Source organism: Cyprinodon tularosa, unplaced genomic scaffold (genome assembly GCF_016077235.1).
Source record: "Cyprinodon tularosa strain WSP-4 unplaced genomic scaffold, ASM1607723v1 ctg1540, whole genome shotgun sequence".
Classification (NCBI taxonomy): domain Eukaryota; kingdom Metazoa; phylum Chordata; class Actinopteri; order Cyprinodontiformes; family Cyprinodontidae; genus Cyprinodon; species Cyprinodon tularosa.
This window is the reverse complement of record NW_024038376.1, coordinates 24,385-44,103: the sequence shown is the minus strand read 5'-3', so window position 1 is coordinate 44,103 and position 19,719 is coordinate 24,385. Positions and strand designations below refer to the sequence as shown.

The 19,719-nt window shown below is 40.3% G+C and overlaps 1 protein-coding gene and 1 long non-coding RNA gene across 2 annotated transcripts; one reads left to right on the top strand and one right to left on the bottom strand.

Annotated features, from left to right (window-relative positions):
- The first annotated feature begins 380 nt into the window (after nt 1-380).
- LOC119780087 (class II histocompatibility antigen, B-L beta chain-like) lies at nt 381-12,853 on the top strand. The gene is made up of 4 exons (XM_038279988.1): nt 381-591; nt 663-730; nt 870-987; nt 11,211-12,853. Exons 1-4 carry the CDS (start codon nt 434-436, stop codon nt 11,230-11,232), a joined length of 366 nt encoding a protein of 121 aa, XP_038135916.1. The 5' UTR covers nt 381-433; the 3' UTR covers nt 11,233-12,853.
- Nucleotides 12,854-13,111: 258 nt separating this feature from the next.
- On the bottom strand, nt 13,112-19,334 carry LOC119780088. Its single transcript, XR_005280333.1, has 2 exons — nt 19,239-19,334; nt 13,112-13,411 (listed from the first exon to the last, which is right to left on the bottom strand). It is a non-coding gene; the product is annotated as an uncharacterized LOC119780088 (long non-coding RNA).
- Between the last annotated feature and the right edge of the window lie 385 nt (nt 19,335-19,719).

Here is a 19,719-nt window from a genome sequence, read left to right as displayed (position 1 = left end):
CATTAAATCTATTTTCCCTTCAACATCGTACTGTAACCATAGAAATATATCAGAGTTTAATATCTAAACTCATTCTATAACTCACAATTCTATCTTTATAGAAGATATTCTATAATATTCATATAGACAAATCTCACTCTGTAACTCTTGTGAAGTAATAATTTCTGTTCATCTGTCCTCAAATTGGTTTCTATTGATCTAATAATTTCCATGACCTGAAATTAACTAGAAATTAAACTTTTCTTTAATTTAGTTTTAAATCATTGATCATAAAATAAACCCATCTGTTAATCCCACCAATAAGAATTTAATCTAAGTATAATCATTCATGTCATTTAAATGTAATAATAAATCCATATTCTGGATTATTTCTCCAGAGAAACCAACAGTCAGACTGTACTCCACTACGCCCCCTGGTGGCAGCCATCCCTCCATGCTGACCTGCTACGCCTTCAGCTTCTACCCTAAAACCATCAAGGTGAGCTGGCTGAGAGACGGACAGGAGATCACCTCTGGAGTCACCTCCACTGAGGAGCTGCCAGATGGAGACTGGTACTACCAGATCCACTCCAACCTGGAGTACCAGCCCAGGTCAGTCCTCTGACAGGTTCTGGTAGCAGAGAGAGGTTCTGGTCCAGTTCTGATGGTTCTGGTCTCTGCAGGTCTGGAGAGAAGATCTCCTGTAGGGTGGAACACGCCAGCCTGAAGGAACCTCTGATCACTGACTGGGGTAAAAACCTGACTGACTGAATGACTGATGTTCTGATTTCTTTCTATGTCTCTTCCTGCCTCATATCTCCTGTCTCATATCTTCTCCTTTTGCCTCATATGGTCTCCTCCTGCCTCATCCCGTCTCCTCCTGTCCTCAGATCCGTCCATGCCAGAGTCAGAGAGGAACCAGCTGGCCATCGGAGCTTCAGGTCTGATCCTGGGTCTGGTTCTGTCTCTGGCTGGATTCATCTACTACAAGAGGAAGGCCAGAGGTAGGAACCAGTCACCAGACAGATTTGAACCTGTAATGAAACAGAAACTTTGCATTGAATGCTGTCACTTTAACCACTGCGCCACTTCTCAGTTAGAAATCCTGGAGAACTGTTCCTACTAATAGCTGTATAGCACTAGTGTTAATTTTAGCAGCCATTTTTAAATTTAGTTTCAGTTTTAGTCCAGTTTCAGAATCGCTTGTTAGTTTTTATCACATTTAGTCGATGTAAAGGAAGAAAATATTCTAACATAATTAACTTTGGAAAAAGGTTGGCTTTTGATTCTTCCCTTCCCCAGGTCCACTCGGCGAGCTGCGTGTGGTCACTATGAAAATCAGCAAGGCATGTTGACATCACAGAATTACAGAGTTTAATCCAATATAAGGGCAATGCTACACTTTAGAAATAAGACAATGCACAAAAACCCACACCAGAAACTGCAGAACAACAGAGACATACATTCCATTACCTGACATAGGGGGAAAGAAAGAAAAAACGTACAAGACTCTTTGGGAGTTTGCAAGGGCAAAATCTGACGTAATTCTATTTAGAAAGCTTTTCCCCTTGTATTAAAACCATTAAAAAAGGGGTTTTGGCCTCGGTTTCCTCCAAAACCAAAAACCCATCTCTGACATGCTGGGGTTTCCCCTTATTTACTGAAAAACTTGGGGGGGTCTTTACTTCTTTTTTTAAAGAAAAGGCGGAAAGCTTTTCCTGGCATTAAATTCTTAAATCATAAAAAACAAGATAAGCTTCCACAGACAGCTTGTGGAATGGGGGGGGCCTCACCAAAAATTTTCTCAGTAAAAACTTAAATTTAGTTTTGGTTAAGGAAAAGGGTTTTATTTCACAAATTGTTAAAAATAAAATATGTTCACAAGGGGTATACAAATTACCTTTTACACATGCCTAAGATTAACACAAAGACTAAAATAAACATTTTCCTTTTTAAACGTCCCGTTTTGGGTTGGGGGAAAAAAAATAAATATAAAAAATTGAAGCCTTTAATAGGGGAACCAAAAAAATTTTAGTTATAAAAAATAAAAATTCCCAATTTTATAACAGCCCCTTTTAAACAGACCCCCTAGTTCCCTCCCGGTATGTGTCTGAAGCAAAAACCCCCAGTATCTAAACTTATAAATTATCTTGCGCTCTCCAAATTTAATCCACCTGATAACCCAAAAAAATTTTAACCAGTAAAAACAAACTAAAAAAAACCCATTTCACTTTCAAAATAAAAATCATAAAATCATTTATTCAATGGGAAGAAAAACAAATAGAAATCCCACCCCAAGTATAAATTAGAAACCAGAGAAAGATATCCAAAAATTACTAAAAAAAAAGTCAGGATTAAAAAAACAATCTCGCACAAAAATTAAAAATTTTGTAAAATACAAACAATAACAAATAAAAAAAAATCATAAACACATAAAAAATTTTACAAAAACCTTTTTTTTTTTTTTTTACAATTAAAAAATTAAAACTTTTTGTCCTATGCTCCTTTGATAGTCTTTCAAAAATGAATATGAATTCTTCGTCGGGGAAACGATCCAAAAATACGCCAAAAAGAAAACGAAGTTTTAAAGAGTTCCCCAAAAAAAAAAAACACCATAAAAAAAGAAAGTTTAATGATGTTTTTGTACCCTGTCCTTCACGTGTTCCTCCTGGTTGTAACCCTCGGGTTTTCCCTGGTGTCCGTTGCTCCTGAAAATTGGAGTTTTGCCAATTTAAAGTGGTTTAAAGGAAAGGGTCAATCTCCTTTTTCAATGGAAGGACCCCAAAAGGGATTTTGTGTCCCCGGGCTTTTAAAGCCTTGTATTCGGGAAAAGAATAGTTTGGCAACTTCTGCCCGGAAATGCGACCCCTTTTGCGCGTGAGTGCCTCGGGGACATCCTCCCGCGGTTGAGACTGTAGTTCTCCTGTATCCCCTGCGCGTGCGTTGTGGCCCCTCAGGCCCCAATGGACCCCGTTTTCCCCTTTTTTGAGAGGACAGTGAGAAACTCTCCACGACCGGTTGGTCTGGTAAAGCGGGGTTCAGACCATTTTTCTTTTGATGCCTTCTGCGAAGTCGATTTCCCGAACTGATCCGACCCGGGACGTTCCCCTGGATTTTTGGTTTTTTGTAAATTCCCTCCAGGCCCTGTAATCATTGAAGAAATCTTTTTTGAGATACTGTGCAAGTTCCTTTCCCATCCGGGAAAACGGGTAGCAGGTCCCGGGAACATCCGTGGGTGGAGTATATGGAGAGGGAACCCGTTATTGGTTAATGATTGATCCGCACTTTAGGCATTTTTGCTGTTTTCCCTTTTTGTATTATAAATCTGCTATTTTGGAGCTGTTTTTTCAATCCTTTGGACCTCTTTTTTTTGGGGGCCCAAAATGAAAAATGAAAGTTTCCTTCATGTTAAACCCCAAAATTAACTGATTTTAGAACAGTTCCATAAACGAAATTTTGTAAATCTAAATTTTGACCAATTTTAAATTTAATCATCATATTTTTTTTTTTAAACCTTTAAAGAATGATCCCCCTTTTTTTACGAGTCCTAAATATCAAAAATGACCTACTTTTTTTCCAATCATATTTTAAATCCCAAAAAATTTCAACCTTTTTTACCTTTGACCCCTTTATTTTTTTGAAAAACAATTTAAAACCAATTAATTAAAATAATTTATTACCCTTTTTATTTTGTTTATAATTATCAATGCCTTTTAAATTTTGGAGAGAGTTCGATACAGCTAAATTTTTTAAAAAAGATGTAAACCCTTATTTTTAAAAATTTTTCCTGGGTTTTGGGAAAACCTTATTTTAAAAACTAATGGATAAACCCCAACAACCTTCCCTTTTTTAAAAACACTTTTTTATAAAATTTTTTAAAGATTTTTGAAATTCTTTTACACTTTTAAATTTTTTCTTCTTTTTAAAACAAAAGCTTTTTCCGAAAAAAATTTTAATTTTTTTAATTTAAAACCCCTCAGGTAAAGGGATTCCCTTTTTTTTTAAACCAATTTTCATTTTCCCCCGTTTTATAACAGAACAAATGTTTTGTCTAGATACAATAAAAATCCTCCAACTCTTTTTGATGAAACCCCTATCACCACTAACTTTAACCCATGTAAACCGTTGGAGCAATTAAACATGGTGTCCCAGAGCTGTTCAATTTAACCTCAATCAAAAAATTCAAGTTTATTAAATTTTTTGAAATAAAAAAGAAAATTGGTGTCATTTGCTCAAAAACTCTATAGACCCCACAATCACTTTAAAAAAAAAACCCTTTAAATTTCAATTCCATTTAATTGAAAATTTGTTTTATGAAAGGTAGCCACGTACTAGTAAAAAAAAATTTTGATCATCTTCCCTTAGTAGTGAAGGTAACACCAAAAGCCCCTTTGCTATAGTTAAAAAAAGAATGTAAAATTTCATTGTTAGTCCCTGCCCACTTTGCGGCGGAAAGGAAAAAAAACACATGCATTTTTGGAGACAAACAGAGGGAATCCATGGGGAATGCAGTGTCGTAAAGTGGTGCACACCAACCCCCAACTCATTGTTAACCTCTGACCCCAGGGAGGGGTGCCCCAACCTTAGAATTACACTGCGGGCTGCGGCTGAAGACAGCAGGGCGCACAGTGTATACTAAAATTTAAAAAGAGAACAATGGCACACACATACAAAAAATTTAAGAAAAGAATTAATTTTACCACTTCAAATTGTGTTTTGGGCCCCCTTTCTTCCCCCCCCAACCCTGCAGTTGAAGGGAACCCCGGGGTGGGGGTTTTGGGGCCCGGTCCCCTGATCAAGGTGGAATCCAGGGTCAAACTGAGAACACCAACAGGACCACCCCTGGCGACCTTGCCGCCCCAATTCTTTTCTGGAAACAGAAAGGTGTCCCAAATAGCAGTATTCCGCATGGGAAAAACTCTGGTAAATCCCGCTTTGATGAACTTTTGGTCAGCCTTTCGTGGCGACAGGAGGAATGAAAACCCGCAGACCAGCATCTACGAAAACCCCCCTCCGGGTTTTGGACAAAAGGTATGATCTTTGGGGCCCGATCACGCTATTCCCAGCCTAGAAGATCCCCCCAGAAACGCTTGAGTCCCCTTTTTTTTTCGCCGGGTGAAAAAGCAAAAGTCAAAGGAGACATCTGTTGCCAGGTCCTGTGAGCAGCACTTTGCAATCACGTGCAGCATCATCATGTACAGCAGGAGAACAGTTCGCCTTCACTGACCTTCGTAATCGCTCAACAGCGTTTGGCTTTCATACAACAGTCCAGCAGAAGATGGGCACAGTTCAGCATCATCATGTCTTTGTTCAGCAACAACAGCGGCCTGATGCGGTAATCAAGAAGATCCCTTCAAATACATCGTCCCATGATCTCTGAGCTTAAAAGACCCTTCCCCCAAGATTGCCATCAAGTCAGAAGGAAGGAGAACTGCCAGAGAAAAAATAATACAAAGTAATTAAAAAACAAAACTTATATTTGCCACATTTTGTTACTTTCACTATTATAAATAAAATTTATCTTGTGATGCATCCTCCCATGTGGCTCTAGATTTGTTGTTGTTATAGCACAAACGGCCAACTGCCCCAAATCCTGAACTGCAAAAAGAATAAACATAGAAATGTGTACATGATCAGATGTGCCAGAAATAAGAAAATAATGACACTTACTGTTCAAAATCAATAAACGTCAATACCTCGATGACATTCACTCTGCTTGTGCCAAATATCAACTACAAATTCTAAAATCACAAACTCATTAAAGAATTAGAACAAACTCTAGAATGTCCTAGTACTGATACTTATAAAAGTTGTGATGGAATTGCCCTTGGTCAAATAATTATGAATTGCATATTGTTCTACTAAATACCAAACATCCCTATCATTGTCCCACGCTTCAAGACAAAGTCCTATTTTAAAATGTCAGAAATTATTTACATTTTATTTGAATTTCATAGCAGTTTTAACCAAAATTTCCCTCAAAATTAACAATTTACACCCAACTGTATATAATCAAAGTCAGCAGTGATGCAGAAATCTATCAACAATTTTAAATGTAAATAAACATGGCATAGATGTTATTTGAAACCGTTCAATTTGAGATGATCAAATCTAATTTAGTAGAAGCTTCTATATCACATACATCATATTTTAGCAAAGCAGGAAGGCCATATGACTCTACATTAAAGAAATCCATAAATTACTATTGTTGAATGAAAAAATCAAAATTATTGATCAACTAATTTACCATTAACCATATCCAAAAATTTACCAGGAATTAGGGTGTACTTCTGCTTCTCCCCCTGTTGATATAATAAAATTATCATTTTGAAAACAATTTGGAATCTATGTCACTTTTATATAATAATTTGCTGAAAAAACAAAACTTTATAAAATGTTCCACCATTTCTCCAAATCTTCCATCTAGTATTCAAACTAGACTGAGATGATGTAAATTTCAAAGTTCCATCTGTAATATCTTATCTTTATAACATCCCCCTGTGTTTTCTTATTTCCAAAAGAAAAACAATTTAGAGGTGGAAAACAAAAATAGAAGAACTTTCCCTAATTATGCTAAAATTTCAACATGTCCAATCAGTTACCCATAAAAAATATAAACCAAGTTTATTTAGTTAGAATTTAGGTTAGTTTGTTAGTGTTGTTAGTCAAAGTGGATAACACAATTTCCTAATAACTACATCTATCTGCTTTAAGCCAAGGCTGAATTCTCGTTTCATATTAATTTCACTGCACAAGCAGATGATTCAGCTTTAACCAGATCGTGACAGCAAAATATGAAATTGTCATTACCTTAAAATTGTCCCTTAAAGCAGTAATAAAAACATATTTATGAAACAAAACCTTCAGTGTCCCTAAATAGTTTAAAATAAGAAAAATAACACACAGCTACACACTAAACTGAGGTCATATTTACACAGACCATCCTAAAACCCATCAAAGGCCATCTGCCTCCACATTCACTCTCATTCACACTCAAGCAGACTCATCAACACCCCATTGTAAGAAAGATGCAGGATGTTACCCCAGATCTCAAACCAAAATTTGTCCTGTGAAAGTCTTAAACACAATTATTATAACACCATGGTTGAAAAAAAAAATAACAATTATCCAATAGGTCCAATATTGTTCAGTTTTGAGTGAACCTTTTTTTAAAAACTCCATATTATACACACAACCGTATTTCATGATAGCCCACTGTTATTAAATGGCTACCTAGACCCCCTGTAGGAAAACCCAAAAACCGTTCATGTGGTCATGTAATATGCTAAATGGGCTGCACACGAAGATCGTCCTACAAGAAACAAAGTCATTCATTAGTGTTTCAACATGTCCTACATTAACAGTGTAGAAAACACTGTTAAGCAGAAAAACATCCATATGTTCTCATTTTTGTTCTCTTGTTACAATCAGTGAGGGTGTTCCATCCTGTCAGGAAACCTAGAAATTTAAGTGATTGTCAATGTTACAGTATTATAAAAAACAATTGGAACATTCCAGTGCTCCAGCCTGGAACTGATGCAACACATGTCACCCGCTGAGAAAGTAAAAACATCTGTAAGTCTGTTATTTTGTACTTTCCTTCTCAACACAAAACACAGTCCTAAAAGCAATTCACATCAAAATCCAAGAATCCTGAAAGCGTGAGCTGGAAATAGCACAGAACTGAAGCACTCCCAAAATGCAAATAAGGGGGGTCAATTAGTCCCCCTGCTGTGAAACACAACTGGTAACCAAAATGGAGACACCTCTGTCCCACAGAAGAAAATTTTAACAGAAAGTTAGTAATACAACATCCAGCAAAAATATTTAACAATATTTCAGAACACAATCTTGAAACACAAATCACTTCCGCACAATCTCAGCACAATTCAGACACAGACAGACGAATAGACAGCAGCGCGTGGTGGGACATAGGCTACAGTATAACGGGGGAAGACAGACACACAGCCATAAATCAACCTGCAGCCAAGCACGCACACAAACACTAAGAAACATACAAAACACAGAACACAGACAACGTTGTAGTTCAGTCAACTTACCGTAATGTCTTTGTGGTGAACTGCGACGCGTCTCTTCAGGTTGTGTTTTTTCCAGCTATCATGTGGCCACATTCCTTCCCTTCCACTAAAATCAAGCATTTGGGTTTGTTCTCCACCTAAAAGCGAAAATGTGTCCATAGATCACGTCTCCTCTTTCTCCCGAGCCCCAGAGTAGGCTACTCTGTGCCGCCCGCTCCAGGTTTGAAAGTGGGTGTGTGGAGCTGACGAGGAGGAGGCAGAGGAGGAGACGAGACAGGATTTGAAAAAAACATAAAATAATAATATTTCTGATTTACTCCCAGTTATTGTTTATTAGTGGGGATTTTCGTCTCGTCCCGTCTAGTTTTCGTTCGTGAAAAATGTGCGTTGACGAAAATATTTTAAATATTTAATATATAGCTCAGAACATTAGTTGCCGATGCATGTCGATGAAAAATGTTTTTACATCAAAATAGGCATGGAAGTGGATTCAAAGTAACAGCAAAGTGTATGTAGTGGATATATTCCTGAAATAAAGGCTTTGTGAAACGGCAATGCAGTGAACTTTGGCAACATTGAGCTTTTGTGCAGTTTTCCACGAAGCAGATCTGTGCTGAACTTTCTTGGTCTGGCTGCCTTGATCAGAGATTGGATGCAACCAGTTCAAATGCATTGGCTGTGGGAAAAGAAGGAAGGACATCATTATCATATTAGGAAAACGCGCGTATTTGATGCGCATTGTCTTGGTAAGAACGCGCATCAAGTTTTGCGGGTCAAAATGTGCGTTCTTAACGCCCATCATAACCATCATAACTGACGTAAAAAGTTGATACTTGTTGGTGTAGCGGACGGGATTTTACCGCCACCTTGTAGGGGGGTTAACTAACCCTAACCGTGGGGAGTACCGAACGGGACAGGATCTAGGTCCCCCACGCCCAATACCTAAAGGCCTCAATACTCCCGTTGTGGCAGCACGTTTTGTCTTGGTAGCTCACCTAGGCTTGGTAGAGTGGGCTTCAGTAAGGTACAGTAGCTGCCTGAAGGTGTATGTGGTGAGGTATGGTCCAGCACGTCTGTCACCACCCCACTACTATCCTAAGCCGGCTTCCCAAGTGAGGCGCCCCTACCCCCAGATTAGAGTAACCTGACTACAATTCAATTAAAGTGGGTAAAGAGAACACTACTAGCAGCTAGAGCTCACTTAAGTTGTACAATAACTAATTATATGACACATATATAGCACAGACAGTTAATAAGACGAGGAAACAGTGGTTATAATAATCAAACTAATAAAGAAAAAAAATCAAAACACTCTCGCACAGGTATAAGAATTCACCTCAGGCGATATGAATCAATTTATAACACAAAGAACCATCAAACCTTTTCTCCAACAGACATAAACATCTGCCCTGTCAGCTGGCAGTGGGCTGAGCAGCACACAGTAATGTGTAATTGTGTGCACATGCAGCTGTGTGTGTGTGTGTGTGTGTGTGTGTGTGTGTGTGTGTGTGTGTGTGTGTGGCAGAGGCTTGCTCAGCGGCTCAACAGTCTCTCCCAATACCACAGCATGAGTGGGTGTGTGTGTGTGTGTCGCACGGGTCAATGCGAATTCAACAGTTCAGTTCAGTCCAGCTGACCCAGCGAGCGTTATGAGCGTTGTGTGTATAAGTCTGCTTGAGTACGGGTGTGTATCGCACGGGTAAAAACAGATATAACAGTTCAGTTCAGTCCACTTGACCCGGCAAATGTTATGGACAGTGCTTTGAGCGTGTGGAGGGTGGGTGTATGTGTATGAATAGTTACCAACCCACGACCAAATTCCGTCACGGTGCTGGGCTAGATGGCAGGGCAAAAAACTCACAGACGTCCACTCCTGGCAAAATAGCTGCAAGCTACACTCCAGAACGTATGGGAGGCGGCAGCTAGGCTAGCATTTATAGCTTTACCTCCTTCTTGATGTTGTCGGATAGTCCCTTGGGATATCGCTGATTTCTATTCCCTTCCAGTAGAACAGCATACAGCAGCTTACCCCACCGGACCATTAGCCGTTACTCCACACAGTAATAAAGTAAACACCCGATGAACCAATCGATATTAAACTTCACAACTATACTCCAGGCCTACCGACTCGAAACACAACGGAGTTAGCTCATTAGCTCGTTCAATCAGCAATATTGGCTCCAAACTTTACTCCTGCCGGTTAACTTTTTATCCATCTCTATTTTTTTATTTCTGTTTTCCTCTTTTTTTTTACACACCGCTCGTTCCCCTCCCCCGAGTTCACGAGACCCCTTGTCCTTAAAGGGACAGGCGCTGTTTTTGCACCCACTACATTGGTAAAAGACGGCGAAAAAAAGCGGCACAATTTTGAAAAACCAGGCGGTTTTAGCGGGTGAATTTCAATCTTAACGTGATAATTAGATGCGAATAGAAGAATTCATGGCTTGCCATACATTACCTGACCAACCGCTGCTCCATCAGTCTGATCACTGAGATCCACCTGAGTTTTAAAGATCTTTGAATCACTGTATAAATTCAGATTAAACAATTTAATTCCGTAGTTAGATTGGATTATCCAGGATTATCAGATAGCAGCTTCCAGCTCTGATCCATGTGATCTAGAATCTCTACATCTGTTATCAACATCATGGCTGCCTGATGTTCCCATGATTTTACCAAACATGTTACAGAGTTAGCATGGGAGCTAATGAGCTAATGGATTCCTGTTTCCTAACAACAGGCTGACAGACATGATGGAGACCTGCTGCTACTCCAGACTTTATCATCTAGATCATTCCTTAGAGTGAAGAACATCAGTTAGAGGAACATCTGGATAATTTCTCACTGTTAGCTTGGTTAACGCTAGCTCCAGCTAACCAGGGCTGCATGCTGCATTCACTGGTAATAGGAAAAACCAGGAGCGTTTGCTGATGTTACGATAAACCAGCAGGTTAACAATCTGTGGTTCTACTGCTGATCCAGAACCTTGGTTCTGATCCAGTTTGTCATCTTTCTTCCAGGACGGATCCTGGTTCCTACCCACTGATCCTGGATGGTGGTTCTGATCCGGTCCATCATGTGATTCTGATTCCTACCAACTGATCCTGGATGGTGGTTCTGATCCGGTCCATCATGTGATTCTGGTTCCTACCCACTGATCCTGGATAGTGGTTCTGATCCGGTCCATCATGTGATTCTGGTTCCTACCCACTGATCCTGGATGGTGGTTCTGATCCGGTCCATCATGTGATCCTGGTTCCTACCCACTGATCCTGGATGGTGGTTCTGATCCGGTCCATCATGTGATTCTGGTTCCTACCCACTGATCCTGGATGGTGGTTCTGATCCGGTCCATCATGTGATTCTGGTTCCTACCAACTGATCCTGGATGGTGGTTCTGATCCGGTCCATCATGTGATTCTGGTTCCTACCCACTGATCCTGGATGGTGGTTCTGATCCGGTCCATCATGTGATTCTGGTTCCTACCAACTGATCCTGGATGGTGGTTCTGATCCGGTCCATCATGTGATTCTGGTTCCTACCCACTGATCCTGGATGGTGGTTCTGATCCGGTCCATCATGTGATCCTGGTTCCTACCCACTGATCCTGGATGGTGGTTCTGATCCGGTCCATCATGTGATTCTGGTTCCTACCCACTGATCCTGGATGGTGGTTCTGATCCGGTCCATCATGTGATTCTGGTTCCTACCCACTGATCCTGGATGGTGGTTCTGATCCGGTCTATCATGTGATTCTGGTTCCTACCCACTGATCCTGGATGGTGGTTCTGATCCGGTCCATCATGTGATTCTGGTTCCTACCCACTGATCCTGGATGGTGGTTCTGATCCGGTCTATCATGTGATTCTGGTTCCTACCCACTGATCCTGGATGGTGGTTCTGATCCGGTCTATCATGTTATTCTGGTTCTACCCACTGATCCTGGATGGTGGTTCTGATCCGGTCCATCATGTGATTCTGGTTCCGACCCGCTGATCCTGGATGGTGGTTCTGATCCGGTCCATCATGTGATTCTGGTTCCTACCCACTGATCCTGGATGGTGGTTCTGATCCGGTCCATCATGTGATTCTGGTTCCGACCCGCTGATCCTGGATGGTGGTTCTGATCCGGTCCATCATGTGATTCTGGTTCCGACCCGCTGATCCTGGATGGTGGTTCTGATCCGGTCCATCATGTGATTCTGGTTCCTACCCATTGATCCTGGATGGTGGTTCTGATCCGGTCCATCATGTGATTCTGGTTCCTACCCATTGATCCTGGATGGTGGTTCTGATCCGGTCCATCATGTGATTCTGGTTCCGACCCGCTGATCCTGGATGGTGGTTCTGATCCGGTCCATCATGTGATTCTGGTTCCTACCCACTGATCCTGGATGGTGGTTCTGATCCGGTCCATCATGTGATTCTGGTTCCGACCCGCTGATCCTGGATGGTGGTTCTGATCCGGTCCATCATGTGATTCTGGTTCCTACCCACTGATCCTGGATGGTGGTTCTGATCCGGTCTATCGTGTGATTCTGGTTCCTACCCACTGATCCTGGATGGTGGTTCTGATCCGGTCCATCATGTGATTCTGGTTCCTACCCACTAATCCTGGATGGTGGTTCTGATGTTTCTGCTTCCTGTTAGATCCCAGTCTGAACTGGACCCTCTGATCCAGAACCTTCCCCCAGTGGTTCTGTGAGGGTTCTGGTTCTGGTGGACCAGCTGCTGTTCCTATAATCATCTTCATCAATGATCTCAGATCTTCTTCTCCTCTGATTTAATCTTTATTTGATGTTTGAACCCAAATAAACTGTTTCAACCACCAGAACCTCTGATCTGAGTCTTAATTCAACTGGACCAGCAGCTGGAGGGACTGGTTCCAGTTCAACCAGTATGAAATGAGCAGAATCATCCTCCTCTCTGGTGTTCAGCCTCCTGCAGTGGTTCCTGTATCAGACCAACCTTCTGGTTTCTCTGGTTGCTCCTCATCTTCTAGCTGAGGACCATCATCATCTGCTGCCATGATCTCCAGCTGCTGCAGGTTCAGGAACCAATGTGATGAAAATGATCCAATGAACAACATCTATCAGCTTCTAGATCTACATTTATTCACTGATGTTTTACCAGATTTTTACAGAAACACTGAAAATATAGAAAACAGTAGAAACAATCAGGAGGTTAAAGGAGACAGAAACTGATCTATAAACACTTTCTATGTCAGTAAAGGTAAACAGTGACTCAGACTAACGGATCTAAACAGAACAGGAGGTTCTAGTTGCTGTTATCATGATTCTTCATGGGGGGTCCAGGTGAGTACAGGTGAGCTGCAGGGGGCGGGGCATCCTGGTCAGGAAGTCTCTGTCTCCTCTGTTGAATCTTCTGACCTCTGATAGAAACACAGAAATAGATCAATCAGACCAGGATCAGCTTCTGCTGAGGGTCTATGGAGAGCGGTTACCATGGCAACCACATTTCAAAACAGTTAGAATCAGTCCACTGGACTTTGTTTCCAAGTTTTAAGCCGTTTCTCTTACAGGAACCTTTTTCAATCTAAAGATGGCGGCAGGAGGAACCTTTGATGTTCCTCCTCTTTCCACCTGCAGAATATCAGAGGCAGAGAAACAGTCAGGAAACGTCTTCAACAAGACAGTGACCTAAACACCAGGACTAGTTTCACTCTGGACCAGATCTGGACCCTGCTGGACCTTTGCCTTTCCAGCTATTTCAAGTTCAGGGATCATTTATTTAATTATCTTTTTTTATCATTTAACTTTTTATTTCATTTTCTTTTACATATTCAGTGCAGATGAACATTTCACATTCAACATAAAGCTTTCTTTTGGGAGCTATTCCTCTATTTGACCTTTTTCCCATCTAACTTATCTAGATCTTTATTGTTGTCACTGTCCTTTGTCCTGAATCTTGTCCATTTCCTCCATTGTTCTTCCATTTGAATCTGTTGAGGGGTTCTTGCGGTCCCCATTTCCTGGTAATTGCTTTTTTGGTAGCTATTAACAATCTCTTAATCAGATACCTGTCATTTACCCTTGCTTTGATATTGTTCACATTGCAAAGATATGGTACCACAATACTCATAGGAATGTCATCTCCCAGAATCTTCTTCACAGTTTCATGCACATTTTTCCAAAACTAAACAATTTTAGGACAGTTCCAAAATATGTGAGAGTGTCCGACCTTCACTGATCCACAATTCCGCCAACACCCCATGTTTGTACCCTTATATTGATTCTTGACTTTAGGCGTGATGAAATGTCCCTCTTTTCTTTTATATACTTAGTTGAAAGTTTATTCATCATCAGTTTTTGATATAGAGTAGAGATTATTTTAATTTTTGTTCCACTGAATGAATTTATCACTATTTTGATCAGCCCATTCACTTCTACAGAGGGATCCCACCTGATTTCTGCCTTATAATAGTCTCTTAATTGCGGGTATCTGTTAAATTCATGTTTATCTAAATTATACGTCTCCTTTATTTGTTGACAACTCCCCAGCTCTCCGTCTCTCTGAAGGATATACCATCCTGTGATCCCATTGCTTATCCAATGTTTGAACCCTTTATCATTCGTTGCTGGTTTGAAGTTGCTATCATATGCTACCCTACTGAGCACTTTCATTTCTTTATTTATCTTGTGTTTTCTTAATGAACCATAATTCCAGTGTGAACATTGTAATTGGATCCATGCATTTATCCTCTCATATCTGTCGTCATCTCCAATAACACTTTTATTGGGTATCCTCCAAACTCTTTCTCCATATCTTTCCACTTAGCCGTGTAGTCTGGTGTGCATCAGCATATGACATGTCTGAGCTGAGCTGATCAGAAGTATTCCCTTCATTTTGGGAGACCCATACCCCCTTTGTCTTTCGGTAGTTGGAGAGTTTCTCTGTTTTTTTCCACCCCAAATGAACCTACATATTATCTTATCCCAGATTGCAGCTTGTGTTAGAGGGACCTCTACTGGTAGTGATTGGAACAGGTATAGAGGTTTTGTTTGCACATTCATTTCAATAATTTCAGTTCTTGAGTTCAGATCCAAGGGCAGAGTATTCCATCTATCTATATCTTTTTGTATCTCTTGGCTTATTTTATCATAATTTGCTTTATACAGTGTAGATAACCCTTTATTAATGTTACCCCTAGGTATTTATTTCCCTTCATATTCCATTTGATGGGAAATGATTCCTGAATTTCTTTCGATGGGATATAATTGAGTGTTAGAATTTGTATTTTAGTTACATTAATTTTATATCCTGAAATATAACCATATTTACCAAAGAGATCCATCAGCGCTGATCGCGATTCGTCTGACTGTTCAAGGAAAGTTATCACATCATCTGCAAAAAGCCATATTTTGTGTTCCTCTCCATTTACTATAACTCCCTTCATTTCTTTGTCTTGTCGTCCTGCCTGCGCCAGAGGTTCTATAAAGAGGGCGAACAGTGTGGGTGACAGGCAGCACCCCTGCCTGGTTGATCTTTGTATATTTAATTTGTCCGTCAGGCTTCCATTTATTTTAATTCTCGCTGTGGGTTGATGATAAAGTGTCTTTATACATTGTACTGATTTATTACTGAATCCAAATCGTTCTAATGTTTTATATAGAAATTCCTAATTTACTAAATCACATGCTTTTTCTGCATCAACACTTACTAGTATGGTACTTTGTTTTCCCAGCTGCGCCTGTTCCTCTATGTGTATAACTCTTCTAATATTATCACGTGTTTGGCGTCCTCTCATAAATCCTGATCTTCCTCTATCAAGTCTGTTACAAAAGTATTCAATCTATTAGAAAGTATGTTTGTCTATATCTTATAATCTACGTTTAACAGTGAAATTGGTCTATAGTTACCACAGTCTTCCTCATCTTTTCCTTGTTTTGGGATGACTGAGATGATGGCTACAATCCATGAAGGAGGTATTTTATTGTTACTGAGTGTTCAATTGAAAGAAGCTGCAAGTATTGGTGTAAACTCTTCTCTAAACGTCTTGTTCCAGTCTGCTGGGTATCCATCACTGCCTCGGGATTTATTATTTTTAATGTATTTATTGCCTCTTTCACTTCCTCTGTTGTGATTGCTGCCGTCAAAGTCAAAAGTCAAAAAGCCTTTATTGTCATTATATTCTGTGACAGATACAATGAGATTTGGGACTTCCATAACAGCTACCGTGAAATAAAAAATAAAATAAAAAAATATATAAAAAATATATAGATATATTAAAAGGAAAAGGAAGTGTCAATGTCTCGTTTTGTTGTTTGCCAATTGTTGGTAAATCTAATGCATTTAAGAAAGTTCTCATTTCCTCCTCATCTGTCATTTCGGGTTGTTTTTACAGTTTCTCGTTATATTCAAGAAAAAATTCCTCTATTTCCTGTGGATTATCTGTTATTTTACCTGTGTGGGTTTCTAATATTATATATGGCGTTCTGTGTTTACTGTTTGCGTATACGTTTCGCTATCAGTTTAGTTTCCCTTGAAGCTGCTTCATAGTAATTCTGTTTCAGAAATCTGTTCCTTTTTTCAGTCTCTCCTAGTAATATCTAATTTATTTTGGTTTTAATTACCCTGATTTCTTGGTTTATCTTTGAGCCTTTTGTTTTCTGATATTCCTGTTCTAATTTCCTAAGTTTCTCTGTATTTGCCCTGTATGTCTGTAGTTTAATTATTTTATCATGTGTAGTTTCAGCTGTCAACTTTCCTCTAATGACTGCCTTCATGGCATCCCATAATATTGTTGGGTCTACTGTTCCATTATTATTTTCTTTGGAATACTGCCTAATTTCTGCTTTTATTTTTCCTCTCCATTGTTCACTATTCAATATTCCTACATTCAGTCTCCATGCCGAATTTCTTTTCCTGTTGTTCAGACATATCTTTTAATAAATTCGGTTATGGTCAGAAACATCTGCAGCTCCTATCCTGCTTCTTTCACTCTGTGTTTGTCTTCTACCTACATTTAACTTAATTTAAATCACCTCCACAAATTAGAATTCCTTCTGTTTCCATGGTGATTAAATCAAATATATTTTTTAAAAACTTTTTGTTACTCTAGGTAGTATACATTTACCAAGGTTATTAATTCATTTTCTATTCCTCCTTCTTTATCTTTTAATTCCTTTCTGTAATCAAGTTGTATTGTTTTAAATTAATATTGGAACACCTCTTCTACGTCCCTCTTTATATGAACCTTGGTATAAGTTCCTGTAACCATATTTTTTATTATTTTCATGTTCCGTTTTGGATAAATGAGTTTCTTGTAAGAATATAATTTGTGCCTTTTCCTTCTTCAGTTTTGTCATCACCCTTTCTTTTGTACTTAGTGTGTTCAAACTGTTCACATTCAGCGACATTGTCTTGATATCAGTCATAAGTATAATTTATTACTCCCTTTAAATCTGCGCCAAAGCAAAGAACCAGCATGAACTCATGCTAACCAAACATAAACTAAAGAACCGGTGGACTTTCAAACATGGGGTATCCTTCTTCCCCCAGTCCCAGTTGGTGGGTGGAGGGGAGATCCTCACCTCTGTTGAGGGCCCCTCCCTAGTATTAGAACCGCTCCCATCCTGTGGGGCACCACTCCCTCTAGACATGTCCAACTTAAATGTCTTACCATCTCCCAGTCGGTTTTAGTTGAATCTTCTTTTCTCACAAAGTCAACTTCTTCTGAAAGCAAAACATTCTAGGATTTCCACTGGAAGCTTTGTAATTTCTCTCTCACTCTGTGTGCTGCGTCACGTTCCCGCTCTTTCCCCTTCACTCGCTGCCACCCCGCGGCTCCGCGCTGTTTCTTCCCTGCTGGCGCGGCATCTCCTCCTGGCTCAGCAACCCTGTAGCCTCTTTCCTTCATGTCCTGCTCTGCTAACCTGGCACTGTCGTACGTCTTAATCACGTTCTCCCAATGAATCTGAATTTTAGCGAGTGGTGCCTGGAAACATATTCCTTTCTCCTTCAGCATTTTTTAATGCCCGAATATTCCTTTCTTTTCTGGACAATCTCAGTCGGATAGTCGTGGTCGAAGTAGATTTATTTACCCGTGACCTGAATCTTTTTCTGCCAGGGTTTCTTCAGGATCATTTCTTAGGTCTAAAATTGTAGAAAGTTTATCACGACTGACCTCAGCGCTGCATTAAGGCTTGGTTTTGGGGCGAGGGATCGGTGGGTTCGTTGGATGTGGAGATTGATCCCCTCCGGAAGTTCAAGTTCCTTCTTAAAAAGTTGCTCCAGAAATGTAGCTGTAGATCTCCCTTCTACTTCTTCTGGTTAACTGAAGATTCTGATATTGTTTCTCCTTGATCTCCCTTCCAGATCGGTTTGTTTTTCCTGCATTCGCTGAACTTGTTCCACCAGCATCCATCGTTAGCATCCATCTTCAAATCCTCCACCTCCGCTATGCATGTCTGTGACTCGCTGATGTTAGCTTGCTGTGCCTGTAGTTCCCGGTGATTCTCGGACTGCCGACGGTCTATTTCTTGCCGAGATTAATTATTTCTTCTTTCATTTCTTTCTTCAGCTCGTCCCTGGATACTACCAGCTTGCGGCACAGCTCGTTTAAGGTTTTTAATATCCTCTCTGATAGCTGCGAGCCCGTTTTGCAGCTCCTCCGTGCTACCGTGTTCTTCCATTTCCTCTGCTGGGGCTTTTTCATGCTTGCTAGCTTTGTGCTCTGAGATTTCTTCTGTTGCAGGCAGCTCTTCAGTTCTGTCTTGCTTTTTATTGTTTTTCTGGCTTCTGCTCTTGCTTATCCTACTCAAGCTTTATATTTATCTATTGAGTTCCAATTTTGTTGTGGGCATTTCTACCTGACTCTGGAGAGCTAGCTGATTATGCTCCTTTCCCCTCTGCCATCTTTTTACCAAATTCAGGGATCATTGTTACAGACAAAAGCATGGTTGTGCCATGGGATCACCAATTGTAGTCAATGTTTACATGGAACAAATGGAAAATAGAGCTTTAGACGCTTTGAATGGAACACCACCAAGCCACTGCTTTAGATATGTGGATGACACCTTCGTCAGAATCCAGCTAAAAGAAGTGGAAGCTTTCACAGACACATCCACTCTGTTGACCATAACATCCAGTTCACCAGAGAGGATGCCAACAAGAACCAGCTGCCTTTCCTGGACTGCCTGGTGAGCATGGAAGGAGATGGAAGCCTAAACTTTGAAGTCTATAGGAAACCCACTCACACAGACCAGTATCTTCTTTCTGACTCACACCCCCCACTGGAACACAAACTCTCAGTCATCAGAACCTTCCAGCAGCGGGCAGAACATGTCTCTACTAGAACAGAAGCACAAAGATCAGAAACATCAGAGATGCTCTCCAAACCTGTGGAGACACAAACTGGACGAAATCCCAAAGAGACGCAGCAGAACATAACGGTGAGAAGATTAAACCCTAAAACATCTCCATCCCATCATGTAGCTGGAGTCTCTGAGGAACTCCAGAGGATTTCCTCCAAGCACTCCACAACATTTCAAACCAATCAGACCCTGAAACAGAGACTAGTTCATCCTAATCTGAGCAGAGTGTCTGCAGGTCAATGCAGTGAGGAATGATCTGATCTTTGGAGAAACCAAACAACCTCTCCACAGACGCATGGCCCAACACAGAAGAGCGCCCTCCTCTGGACAAGACTCTGCGCTACATCTACACCTGATGGACAAA

Bases quoted from the DNA above. Each gene is read 5' to 3' on its own strand.
- LOC119780087 (XM_038279988.1), top strand. From the start codon at position 434: ATGCTGACCTGCTACGCCTTCAGCTTCTACCCTAAAACCATCAAGGTG. The intron at 592-662 runs GTCAGTCCTCTG...TGGTCTCTGCAG, and splicing joins AACCTGGAGTACCAGCCCAG to GTCTGGAGAGAAGATCTCCT. The intron at 731-869 runs GTAAAAACCTGA...TCCTGTCCTCAG, and splicing joins ACCTCTGATCACTGACTGGG to ATCCGTCCATGCCAGAGTCA.